Source organism: Labeo rohita, chromosome 16 (genome assembly GCF_022985175.1).
Source record: "Labeo rohita strain BAU-BD-2019 chromosome 16, IGBB_LRoh.1.0, whole genome shotgun sequence".
Lineage (NCBI taxonomy): Eukaryota > Metazoa > Chordata > Actinopteri > Cypriniformes > Cyprinidae > Labeo > Labeo rohita.
In genome coordinates, this window is record NC_066884.1 from 6,305,316 (window position 1) to 6,319,187 (window position 13,872).

The following is a 13,872-nucleotide window of genomic DNA, read 5'->3' on the forward strand; positions in this document are numbered from 1 at the left end:
GAAACGAGATACGATACAAACAATTACTTTAATATAATCTTCATACAAATCAGGCAGGAACACACCGAAACATCCACACACATCAGACAACATCATTAAGGACCGACCGAGAACTCAAAATACAAACAGACTTATAAAGGGTAACAGATAATTACAGACAGGTGAAGGGGATGACGATAATGAGGACTAAACCAAAGTAAGCAGAACGACGGGGGGAGACAATGGGAGAAACCAATGACATTTACAGACATGAATGTGACACCACCTGATCTGATTAAAGATTACGAAGCCAACAATTTTCTTAGTGGATTAATTTACTTAGATTAAATATTCAATAATTGTTTGTGTGTCTGTGTGTGTATATAAAAATATGTTGTTCCCATGTGTTATGAATCATTCACTGTTCCAATTATTTTAATTAATACGGCCAATGACTGAGTTTATTTTTGAATACTGCAGTGATAATTAATTAATTTCTTTTCCTTAACATACAACACTTGAATGGTAAAGATTCTACATCAGGTTGATTTTACTGAATTTTATAACTAAAAAAAACATACACTAAACCAACAAACAGGTAAGATACTATCTTGATCTGTATAGTCATGTAACTTTACTTTTCTTCTAAACACAGGAGGGTTGAGATTATAACCCATGTTGTGAGTTCAGATATGCAATGCTGACAGGAGGGATGAGGATACTGATTTAAAAATAAATAAATAAAAAAAAAGAAGAATCACTGTCACAAGGTCCTAAAATATGCTTGAGTATGGTAAAATACTTCTGGAGTTTCAAGTTTCTCATAAGGGTTATTGTGAAACTAGAAGGTGGTGCTTACAATCACATAGTATCATGGAAACAGTGGTAAAGTTCTTGTCACTCCTCCCCCACAACCTACAAAACTGTTCCCCATTTGCTGAATCCCTTCATCCAAACAGAAAAGCCTGAATCGGAGTACAGTAATACATACGTCTCCTCAGAGCACAAGGCAAAGGAAATTACAACTGAAATCCAATAATCAGAAGAATGGATCCCAATCAGTCTTATAATCAGCCTCCAGTGCCCTGCAATTCATCTGAGAAATCAATGATGTTGCAGCCTGTAGAAAAGCCACCAGCATACCAGGTGAATGCTGCTGGATACCCTCCTTCTTTTCCAAGCTCCTCTTCTCAAGGGTCATATCCAGGACAATCTGTGGTCGCTGTGCAGCCTAAAGTTTGTGTGCCCGCTGGTCCACTGGCCAATCCAGTGACAGAGTACACATGCTATTCCATCTTCACTATGCTGTGCTGCTGTTTTCCTCTGGGCACTGCTGCACTGGTTTACTCCCTCTCTGTGAGTATTAATTCATTATTTTCTTTTTATTTATGTTGGATCTTTTGAATTCTTTAGTGATAATTTATTGTGCTTGATACAACAAATACAAGGGTAAACATTCTCCATCAGGGGTGCGTTTCCCAAAAGCATTGTTAGCTAACTATGGTCGTTAGTTCCATTGAAATCTATTGGTAACGACGGAACTTAGTTGCTTTCGGGAAACGCACCCCAGGTTAATTTACTTAAATTCATAACTAAAAAAAGAGATGCAGTTCACTACAAACAAGTGAGAGATTAAAGTTTGGGCTGTATCTGTAGTCACACAAATATGTAAGCAAAAGTTCATTCATGTAACTTTCACAAAATTGTTATGATCCACTGATAAAATCTTTATGGTTAAGTTCGTACATATTTGGTTTTCTAGCGTTGAGCCAGTTTTTCTTTCTTCTTCTGCTTCTTTTGGTTTGCCGTAAAAGACTTTCAGTTGTGGCTAATTCAATGTGTTACTTGCCTTTTTAATTAATTCATCGTAATTTTCTGAGTGAAAACTGTTTCTTTAACATTTTTCTCTGTAATTTTCTTTCTTGAGTGAAATATCCCAAATCACAGAGGAAAAACTTCCGTTCTACAAAATCTCTGGGCGTCATTTCTAATGTCAGAAGAGCGCATTTGCAGCTGTTACCCGGCTGTGCAACGCAAATTTTACTTGCATTTGTCAGTTTTCCATTTAAACTCTGTATTTAAGCATATATATTTACAAAGAAATTGAAAGCAACGCATTTAGTTAAACGTGGCATTTGAAGATGAGCTTGATGGTTCCGATGTGTTAGAGCAGTTCTAACAAAACTAATGTTAAACAGCTGTTTTATTCCGTTTTACGCCCTGTTAATACAATGATGAACCTGCCTAAACCAGCCAAACTGACAGAAATAAACGGGCTAATTACAGCTAATTAAAACAAACAATTCAGAATTTTGATCTATGAGTTTTTTACTTTATTATTATTGTTATGCAGGTAAATGAAATGTTTGCTTGCAACCTTCAGGATTTGATAATGGTTTGACTAGAATATTAACCATATTAAAAAGTAAATGGCACTACTAGTCCTACCAATACACAAAATATATGAAATGATTAAAAACGCATGAACTTGACTATATGTTTGTGAGACTTGTGTGACTAGTGATGCAGTGCTAAATAAACATGTTATTTGCTTGTTGGAGGCGTATGAAAACCTATATTCTAACAAATGAAAATAAAACACTGAGAACTCCAGTGATGACATTTTCTTTCACAATTGTTTTCACAGACTCGAAGTGCCAACCACTCAGGACACCGAGAATTAGCACAGAGGAACTCCAAAACGGCGCGCAACCTGAATCATGTCTCCGTTGTTCTGGGCATCATTTTTATTGTATTGATCTTTCTTTACGAGTTTCTGTGGAATAAACACATAAATCCTTAAATGTTGCAACGAAGCAAATGTACACCTGTGTAAGACAGAGTAAAGAACTTATTAAAGACAAAATATAATAATATAACTGCACACTCACTTAAGCATTTTATTATTTCGACGTTACCTTGACAAAGGCTTGTTGCCAAAAAAAAAAAAAAAAAAATGTGTGTGCAGTTATATTTTGTCTTTTTACGATGATTAAAAAAAACAGATCCATAACTGTTAGAGCTGTCATGCTTGAACGCAGATTATAATGTTAATGTTAATGTTATTGCTTAATGCACAAACATTCATCCTGTTAAAACATGATTTAAAGGCTGATTGTTTAAAACAATAAACTCTTTAACTGACTAGTTAAATTCATAACAGATAAAGCCAATATTATTTCTTGTTTTCATTACAGAATTGCATTTAAAGTAATTACTATCTGAAATATATTTACTAGTGTATGTGAGCCGTCATGTTTGTTTGTTTTTAGCAAACTGAATGACCCATTGCCAATCGATTTTTATTTTCCCTTAACATTTATCATGTCTTGTTTAGAACTTTTGCTTATCTTAAATACCTTGTGTGCAACTCTGCTTATTTTGTGGTGTATATTGTGATACATTTATACTCTTCTGTATATGTAGCTTTCATTTATTTCAATATACATGTCATTATGTATCATTATACATTTGAACAGTAATTAAAATATCTATCTATCCATATATCTATCTATCTATGCAAAAAATCTTGACATTTCTCCCCTCACAAAACAAACAGCATCTGCTAAATTCAAAAACGGGAATGTGGGAATATACAAATGAAATGTAAAATTAATTAATTAATTATTAATGACTTAACAGAGAAACAACAATACAGGTGATTTTTAAAGGGGTGCTATTATGCTTTTTTGCTTTTTGAATTTTAGTCAGTGTGTGGTGTGTATCTTTGGGTATAAAAAAAAGATCTACAAAGTTAAAAATCTCAAAGTCCACTCTAAAGGGAGATATTGTTTCATAAAAATCTCTTTTGAAGAACTACAAGGAACGGCTCTTTGGAGTACAGTGTTTGTTTTCCACATGCAATGATGTCACAACGCGGTCCAATAGAATATCATTAAATTAAATATCGCCTATGGAATTACTGGGGGAGGGTAGGGACGAGGTGGGGATTAGCCTAACTTTAGCTATGCAGCACGGAGAGCCACTTCAACGAGCCACAGTGCAGCGGGTATAAACACAAGCATTGACTATAACGCTATAAAGGTCTCTTGTAGTGAATCGATGTGTTTTTGTAAAAAAAAAAAAATATCCATATTTAAAATGTTAGAATCACTTTAATCTAACAGTTGTACACAGAACTTGCTTCTTTGACAAGGGGCGTGGCAGTACTGACACATCTAAGCTGTTCGCCAATCGCAATGCAGTGGGAGAACTAACCAATCACAACACAATTAATTTTTCGGAAGGCGGGCCTTCATTAAACGCGGAACTAATCGAGCCATTTGTGGGAGAAATGTAATGTAATATGTTAAAAATAATGTGTTTTTCGAACCACCAAAATTGTGGTTGCATCTGTCTGCTTCCATTTAAATTTTCTTGTGTTTTTAAGGATATTTACAAAGAAACGTGAAGTGAAGAGGAACTTGATAAATTGGTTCAAGTGTGTTGAACTAATAGCAAACAGTGGCTTTATTCCTTGATGAATGTGTTTCTCAACTGTTTTCACAGACTCGGATGGCCAACTATTCTGGACAGCGAGAATTAGCAGAGAGAAACTCTAAAACAGCGCGCACCCTGAATCATGTCGGCCTCGCTATTGGCATCTCTGTCATTGTATTATTTTTTATCTTAAATTCTGTGGTAACTAAAAATACATATCCATAACTGTTGTCGTGTTGACTGACAAATTTGATTCTCTTCACCATAAACGTTATTTGCTTAATGTCAATATTCACCCAGTTAAAACATGCTTTAAAGGTTGATTATTGGATGATGAACAACAAAAACATTAACTGACAAATTAATTTATCATGAAAAAACATTACTTATTCTTGATTTGTTAAATGTATTGATAACAATTACTAACAGAAATAGTCCTGGTGCATATGAGTCTGTCATCTTATTTCGATCTATTTTATGTTGTCTTTACATATATAATGTTTTTTTACATATATTAAGTTTTTTGCTTGTCTTAAATTTCTTGTGTGAGCCCGGTCTCATGAAAATGCATATAGTACGATTTTCTGTTTCTATTTGGCGATCAGGTTTCCATCTAAACCTGTTTTAAAATGATGCAAATATCTGTCGGCTAAATTCCTCTTTACAATTGTATTAGTTCCTTTTATTTTTGTAGTAATTGACATTTCTTCTCTCTGCAAGGCACTGATCCCACAACTGCTCCCCGGGCGCCGCAGTGATAGCAATATGGCTGCCCACTGCTCAGGGTGTTTGCTCACTACTCACTACTGTGTGTGTGTGCACTTGAATGGGTTAAATGCAGAGCACAAAGTCTGAGTAAGGGTCACCATACTTGGCTACGCGTAACGTCACTTCCTTTCGTTTCCTTTTTTTTCCTTTCCTAAAATATGATTTTATTACATTTTAGCAAAAGAGTTTAGCTGAGTGTTGTAGAAACTACAAGACCCAAGTTTTCACCACATGAAACGATGCGTCTGACAGTTAACAACTACCTACTTGACAAGAAATGAAATTTGTCAGAAAAGTACAGCAGCCAAAAATACCACAGAGACTTTTGGTTCCCAGTGATCAAATAACTTCAGAAGTGAAAGTGTTTATACTGATCATGTGCTGACTGGGAAATGCCAGAGAGGCTGGACCATTTTCTTTAATGTGAGCCGGTTAGATTTTTATGACTATTGTTTCCCGCTTGCAGGATTTGTGGCAGACTGATCATCTGGAAGACCAGAAGTTTTCCTGGGCCGGCCCATTGTGTAAATATACAGGTGCATCTCAAAAAATTTGAATATAGTGAAAAAGTTAATTGTTTGTAACTTATTTAAAAAACTGAAACTTTCATATATTCTAGATTCATTACATGTAAAGTGAAACTTTTTTTTTTTTTTTTTTTTTTTTTTGATGATTAGTGCTTACAGCTCATGAAAGTCAAAAATCCAGTATCTCAAAATATTAGAATATTTATGTTTAAGTTTCATTAAATGTCTATCCCTACAATATAAATTCTGGGTATCTCTTGTTCTTTGAAACCACAATAATGGAGAAGACTGCTGACTTGGCAATGGTCCAGAAGACAATCATCGACACCCTCCACAAAGAGGGCAAGTCACAGAAGGTCATTACTGAAAGGGGTGGCTGTTTACAGAGTGCTGTATCAAAGCATATTAAATGCAAAGCTGACTTGAAGGAAGAAATTGGGTAGGAAAAGGTGCACATGAAACAGAGACGACCGCAAGCTTGAGAAAACTGTCAAGCAAAGCTGATTCAAATATTTGAGAGAGCTTCACAAGTGGAATGAAGCCGAAGTTACCTCATCATGAGTCACCATGCTCAGACGTCTTCAGGAAAAGGTCTTTCAAGCCACTTCTGAAACAGAAACGTCAGAAGCATCTTACCTGGGCTAAGGAGAAAATGAACTGGACTGTTGCTGACTGGTCCAAAGTCCTCTTTTCAGATAAAAGTAAATTTAGCATTTCATATTGAAATCATGATCCCAGAGTCTGGAGGAAGACTGGAGAGGCACAGAATCCAAGCTGCTTGAAGTCCAGTGTGAAGTGTTTGAAGTCAGTGATGATTGGGGTGTCGTGACATCTGCTGGTGTTGGTCCACTGTGTTCAAAGTCCAAAGTCAATGCAGCCATCGACCAGGAGATTTTGGAGCACTTTATGTTTCCATCTGCTGACAAGCTTTATAGAGATGCTGATTTCCTTTTCCAGCCGGACTTTAGCCGACCATGATATTACTGTGCTTGACTGGCCAGCCAACATGCCTGACCTAAACCCCACTGAGAATCTATGGGATATTTTTTTAAGAGAAAGATAAGAAACAGTCAATCATGATACAGACGATCTGAACGCTCAGTAGTGCCTCAGCAGTGCCACAGGCTGAACGCTTCCATGCCACACCTCACTGATGCTGTAGTTTGTGTTAGGAGCAAGTAATTTGCTGTAATTTGTGCTGCCGACCAAGTATTAAATGCATAAATTAACATACTTTAAAGAACTTTAACTTTTCTGTTTTGCAAATCTGTTTTTTGATTGATCTTAGGAAATATTCTAGTAATTTGAGATACTGTATTTTTGACTTTCAGGAGCTGTAAGCTCTAATCATCAAAATGAAAACTGAAAACTTTAAAAATGTTTAACTTTACAGGTAATGAATCTAGAATATATGAAACGTTTTTCATGATATTCTAATTTTTTGAGATGCACCTGTATATAAAGAATGAACTATAGTAAATGTAGGTAGCCTATATTTGTCCATCGGTAACAACGTGCTATATTTTCGAATTTCTTAATGCTATTTACGTTATTCATCACAACATAGAAGTGAATGTTTGTAAATCTCTATTCAGGCTTTCTTCTGTAATTTCACGTGTTTAAATAACAAAAACACATAAACCTAAAATATAATTCTCAAGCTTACTCTTGAATATTGTAAATCTGAAGACTTTCACTTTTAATTGCCGTGATTAGGAAAGTGACATATATTAGGCTATAACAAAAATATAATTTGCTGTTTCACATTAATTATTTTATATACAAACTGTGGGTCAAATGTTTGAAATAATTAAGACTTCTCATTTATTTTTTGAAAGAGGGGTAAAATTTATATGAACATAAATACAGTAAAAATAACAATATAAAATAATATACTTAAAATACGGGATTCTGTTAAAGCTATTTTAAAATAATTAATTTCTGTGATTAAAGCTGAATTTTCAGCATCATTACTTCAGTCTTCAATGTCATATAATATTTATTTTCAGAAAATTTTTAATATGCTTTTTTGCTGCTTAATTATCCATTATTTGTGATCAGTTATTACTAATGGTTCTTATTATCAATACTGAAAACTGTTTTTGTGTAATATTTTTGTGGAAACTGTGATAATTTTACTTTTTTCATGATTATTTGATGTATACAAAGCTAAAGAACAGCATTTATTGGAAATATAAATAATTTGTAGTAAGTATAAATATCTTTGGTGTTATTTAGATCAATTTAATGCTACTAGTTGTATTCAAGTATTCGTTTATATATATATTTTTAATATTACCCTAATGGTAATGTATCACATTTTCCATAAAAATATGAACCAGCACAAATGCTTTCAATGCTGATGAAGCAAATCAGAACAATAGAAAAGCACTATAAAAACTCTACACGTGAGCAAGTAAAACTGTGAGTGAAAGGGTTTTAGGACTGAATAAAAAAAAATCACTTATTGAACTTAATCACTTTGGTCATGTGCTACAATTTGAGTGAGAACCTGTTGACCAATGACAATTTTCAGAGATGCGGGTTGTCAAACTGATACCACTCTTATATTCAAAACCATGCAAACTGTGACTTTCAGTGTATAAGTATTTGTGTTTGTTCTTCCTGTCTTTAAAAACTTTCAGTGACAAACAATACGTGACCCCCCCCTCCCCTTTTTTTTTAACAGTAAATTCTCACCTGAGCACTCCATTCGTATTTTCGAACAAACCACTCTAATGAATTTGCATTTGTTAAACAGAGTCTAATTATCTCCAGTCACTGCAATGTTTTGTGTTTCAGTTTCATATTTCCTATTAAACCCACAAATATTTCCTACATAAACGTCTGTTCATGACAAAGGAAACAGAGCACAGCTCTCTTTTCAGCTCTCCAGGTCAGAAATATGGAGCTCCAGCATATGATCAGTGGTTTTTCTGTGGGTGTTGCTGCTCTTGTGTACTCTGTGTAAGTATTAATATTAATGTTTTTCACTGTTTTTCAAATAGAGAGTAATGTAAACTTTAAAATATGACATCCAGCAGTCTGGGAAAGCAGTCTTGGAAAAACAATAATAATAATGCAAAACATGATTAATAATTAATTCCCACCCCAAAAAGACATTTCACTAATGAATTGGATTTACAAATAAACTGCCAATAATTTAGTTTGTTCTTTTTAAATTATGTATTAAAAATTCTCTATGATCTGTAGTTAAAACTGTCAGTTCCAGTATGGATAGCATATTGTGTGAGGCAGAGAAAACCCTGAATATGAGAAAAACCTAAATATGAGAAATTTGTTAAAAACCTATGTAACACATTTTGTCAGAAAGGAAATACCTCAGGTTGTGCGGCCACCATGACTAACCATGAGTAGGTCATCCTGAGCAGTAGGTAGCTTATGCTTTTATGACTTCCCAAGGAACAATAGACTTTTTAATATACTCACTGTTACTGAAAGCAGTATCAGCAAAATCCATTTTGTTAGGGAGTCACAGCTGTACTACCAGTGCAAACAAGACTGGACCTTTTAAATCTCTTCCTGTCTGCAAATGGTGGTTTAAGGTTAGAGGTCTGCTGTCCCAGAAATATTTTTGCTTTGGTAGAGACTTGGTAGAGAGGTTGATAGAGACTGTTAACCTCAGAATGAGTGGTTTTGAAAATCAGAAGTGGTAAACAGTATTTCACATTTACTTTCACAGCCAGCTTTTTCTCTAGAGATCAACAAGCAGAGAGCGAATACCAGGCTTACAGTAGCCTACTTATGTTCTGCATTGGACGCAGATTGCACAGGTGAGAGGCTAAAACTTAAGTCAAAAGTTTACATACACCTTGCAGAATCTGCAAAAGGTTAATTATTTGACCAAAATAAGAGGGATCATACAAAATGCACATTAGTGACAGTTGGTAGATATTTAATGTATCTTATCAGGGTCAATGTAAAACCAGAATAAGGTTCCTGCAGTCACATAGTATGATGGAAAAAGTGTTAAAGTTCTTGTCACTCCTCCCCTACAACTTACAACTCACCTCCCATTTGCTGGCTACCTTCATCAGAACGGAAAAGACCGAACCAGAGTTCAGCAATACATACATCTCTGCAGAGCACAAGGCAAAGTAAATTACACCCAAAATCCAATAATCAGAAGAATGGATCTCAGCCAGTCTTTCAATCAGCCTCCAGGAGCCTACAGTTCACCTGAAAAATCTGCGATGTTGCAGCCTGTAACAAAACCACCAGTATACCAGGACAACTTTGCTGGATACCCTGCTTTTTCAGGACAGACTATGGTTGCTGTGCAGCCTGCAGTTTTTGTGCCCACTGCTCCACTGGGGAATCCAATGCCACTGGCAGATCCACTGCCAGAGTACACATGGTACTCCATCTTCACCTTGCTCTGCTGCTGTTTACCTCTGGGCACTGCAGCACTGGTTTACTCCCTCTCCGTAAGTACTGATTCATATGCTTTCCTTTTATTTATGGTGTATTTTTGAATATAGCACTGATGATTATTTAATTTCTTGTTCTTGATACAGCACTTAATTCTCCATCAGGTTTATTATCAGTTTACTATTATTATTATTATTATTATTATTAATTTATTTATTTATTTTGCCTATTGGTAACTGTCAGTTGCAAATAAAGGTGTTGTGTCTCAAAAGCAACAGAGTTTATGAAAGTTTTAAAGGTTTTACAATTGTTTTCACAGACTCGAAGTGCCAACTTTGTTATTATTATTATTATTATTAATTTATTTATTTATTTTGCCTATTGGTAACTGTCAGTTGCAAATAAAGGTGTTGTGTCTCAAAAGCAACAAAGTTTATGAAAGTTTTAAGGGTTTTACAATTGTTTTCACAGACTCGAAGTGCCAACTACTCAGGACACCAAGAATTAGCAAGGAAGAACTCCAAAACGGCACGCAACCTGAATCATGTCTCCGTTGTTGTTGGCATAATTTTCATTGTAGTGCTTGTTGTTGTCGAGTATGAGTGGATTGAAAAAACAGATCCTTAAATGACGCAATGAAGCGTTTATTTCGACATTACCTTGACAACTGCTTGTTGCCTAAACATTGGTAAAAATGGATCTGCAGTTATATTTTGTCTTTATGATGATTAAAATACTGATCCATAACTGTTAAAGCTGATGTTAGAATGCAGATTATAAAAACATATTCAGTTGTTTTAATTTTAAATGTTTTTGCTTAACGCATGAATAATCACCCAGTTAAAACGTGCTTTAAATGCTGATTACTGGATATTTAAAACAATAAAAGCTTTAACTGACCATTTAAATTCATAAAAAGGCAATATAATACTTGTACTTGTTTATTATAGAATTGCATTTTGACTATTAGACATATAGTGCATATGAGCCATTATCTTAATTTAGCCAACTGTAACATGAGTCTATTTTTTGTTTAAACCTTTTGCTTATCTTAGATATCTTGTGTGCAGCTGTGCTAATTTTATGATATACATTTTCCATGATATAATTACACATTTCATTATACATCGCTTTCATTTCATTATACATGTCATTATCATTATACATTTGAAGCGTGATTAAAATATAAATGTGAATCAGAATAAATGTGATACCATAAGGTATGATTCATGAATCATTGATGTTGCAGCCTGTAGCACCACCACCAGAACACTAGGACAATCCTGCTGGATATCCTCCCTCCTTTCCAAGCAGGTCAGTCCCCCAGGGGTTGTATCCAGGAGAGTCCACGGTCACTGTGCAGCCTGCAGTTTTTGTGGGTGGTGTCAGGTGTCATATTACAAAATGTATTACTGACTTTTGCAATCAAAACTTCTTATGATCTTGAAAAAACCAAACATATCGTCAGAAAAGGTCTGAGGTGTTATTTTGTGATAGAAGTAATATTGACAGAGAAATTTAGACATTTGTGACAGGAAAATGCATTAAAAAGAAAGAAACAAAGAAAGAAACAAAAAACCTGTGGGGTTGGGTGGCCAGGTGGCTGTTTGTGGTGTAACGCCCTAAATATTATTATTTTTTTTTTTTTAATATCAACTTCAGATTTGGTACATAACTTATATAGACATAAGACTTCATAACAAGTTATTTTTTACATAAATTATAACAATTTTATTTGGATAGTGTACTTTTATGTCTGTTTCAAAATGGGGATCAAAAGAAAAAGATTGTTTAATCGCAAAAAGTGTGAAAAGCCCGTAAAGTTGAAAGATAGAGGTACGATTGAAATAGCAAAACCTTTAATAACAACTATGTTACAATAGAAATGTTAAACAACCTACAGTGATATCCAGAGATGCAAATTACTTAAATGAATTTAGAATTAATCTATCATTTTAAAAAACAAATGTATTTAATAAAAGTTGTCAGAATGCCAGTGTCCTGAAAATAGTACTTGCTCAGGATGACTTACGTAGTAAAAACCCTCAGATACCACAAGGCACATTGTGTGACGCAGAGAAAAACCTTTTGAGATGTACTCCCACCATGACAAATGTGTTAAAAACGTAGGTAACACTTCTAGAGAAAGGAAATAAATGAGAGGCAGGACTAACCCATAACCACACAATCCTAAAACAACACAAATATACCATGAGTATTGCAGTGTCAGTAGGAAAAAAAGGACTAAGCCACCTCCAAACAATTTAATTGTATTACATTATGGTGTAGTAACGTCACAGTAAACCATAATATAATATAATTAAACTCAAATATAATAGAAATATCAACATATATATATATATCAACATTTTTTTTTTTTTTTTTTGTGCAGTGGCACTGTTACATTAAAACTCATAAATGGCCACCAGCTCATTAAAGGCAGACCAGCAGTAAATATTCATCACCTCACAAATGATTGCAAATGCAGTTGAAAATCACCCTAAAAAGACAAAAATCACATAAGAATGAAGTTGCTCCTGAGACTTGCTTGCCTAAACATCTAAGCCTCACCTCCCCCAGTAAGTCATCCTGAGCAGTAGATCAGCCTAATTTAAACCTCGCTAAAGAGTAATTTAAAAGAGTTCAAGAAGTTCATTATTAATAGACAGACAGATGGACAACAGTTCCTGTATCCGATTCTACATCCACATTATTCACTCCTGTAGAACAATATACTTTTCAGTATCTTAAGTGACAATTTAAATAGTTACTAGCTTTAAATAGACAAGGCTTTATTACCCTTGCAAATGTTATGGTAACACTTGTTACCACATATTTTACCACATCTTTTGCTGCAGATTGTGGTTTGAGGTTAGAGGTTGTAACATGGAGAGGAAGACGAGAGGCGAGCGGATCCAAATGCAAAGCTTTATTTGTCGGGCGAGACAAAGACACGGTAGAACAGGCAGGGTAGACAACAGCAAACAGGTATGTAGGAGCGAGACACAAGAATAGTCCGTGAAGCAGGCGAGGGGATGATCAGCGGCGAACATAATCCGAAGGGGGCACGGAAAACGGGTAATCCAAAGAGACAGGCGAGATATCCAAACGCAACGAATACCTTTCTCCACAGTACAACTCCACAGGCAGAGAGTTCGTTAACAGCCTTCGGGGCTGTGACAGGGGGAGCGAAGAGTCCAAACATGGCCGGAACAGGACAGGGTAAGAGTACATTGGTAGATGATAATGTACAGTACATTGGGTTAGATGATAATGTAATGCCAGCACCCTATTAGTCTTGCAAGTCCAGATAAAACATTATTTAAATTATTTGATTTATCCAACCATTATTTTTCTGTTCAATTGGTATTTGCCCCTGTCTCCTCACCTAATTGCATAATCATAGTGTCCACGTATTGCTGTGTTTGCAAAAGTCTTATTATTGACAGACTAGCTAGCTATTCTCCATAACAAAACTAATCTGCCACATCTGGGAAACAACAGACATAGAATACTTACATTGTTTGGTTTTTGAAAAAACGAGGTGATTGTTTTTTGTCTCTTCATTGTCTGCAGTTATGCAGTCCATTTTCAGTCCTGAAAATTCACCAGCTCAGTCATAGATGATGGAATATGATCACCATTGTTACCGCCACTACAGGCACAATTTAGACAGCTACCAGCACCTCATAAGACCACTGAGTCAGAAGTCGCAGGCTCACAGCGCATACACACACATAGCGATGAGAACGTAAATGTCGGTGGT

The 13,872-nt window shown here is 35.1% G+C and overlaps 1 protein-coding gene across 1 annotated transcript; it reads left to right on the top strand.

Moving 5' to 3' along the window:
• The first annotated feature begins 892 nt into the window (after positions 1 to 892).
• LOC127177866 (proline-rich transmembrane protein 1-like) lies at positions 893 to 3,483 on the top strand. Its single transcript, XM_051130386.1, has 2 exons — positions 893 to 1,335; positions 2,627 to 3,483. Exons 1-2 carry the CDS (start codon positions 1,027 to 1,029, stop codon positions 2,780 to 2,782), a joined length of 465 nt encoding a protein of 154 aa, XP_050986343.1. The 5' UTR covers positions 893 to 1,026; the 3' UTR covers positions 2,783 to 3,483.
• Positions 3,484 to 13,872: the final 10,389 nt, after the last annotated feature.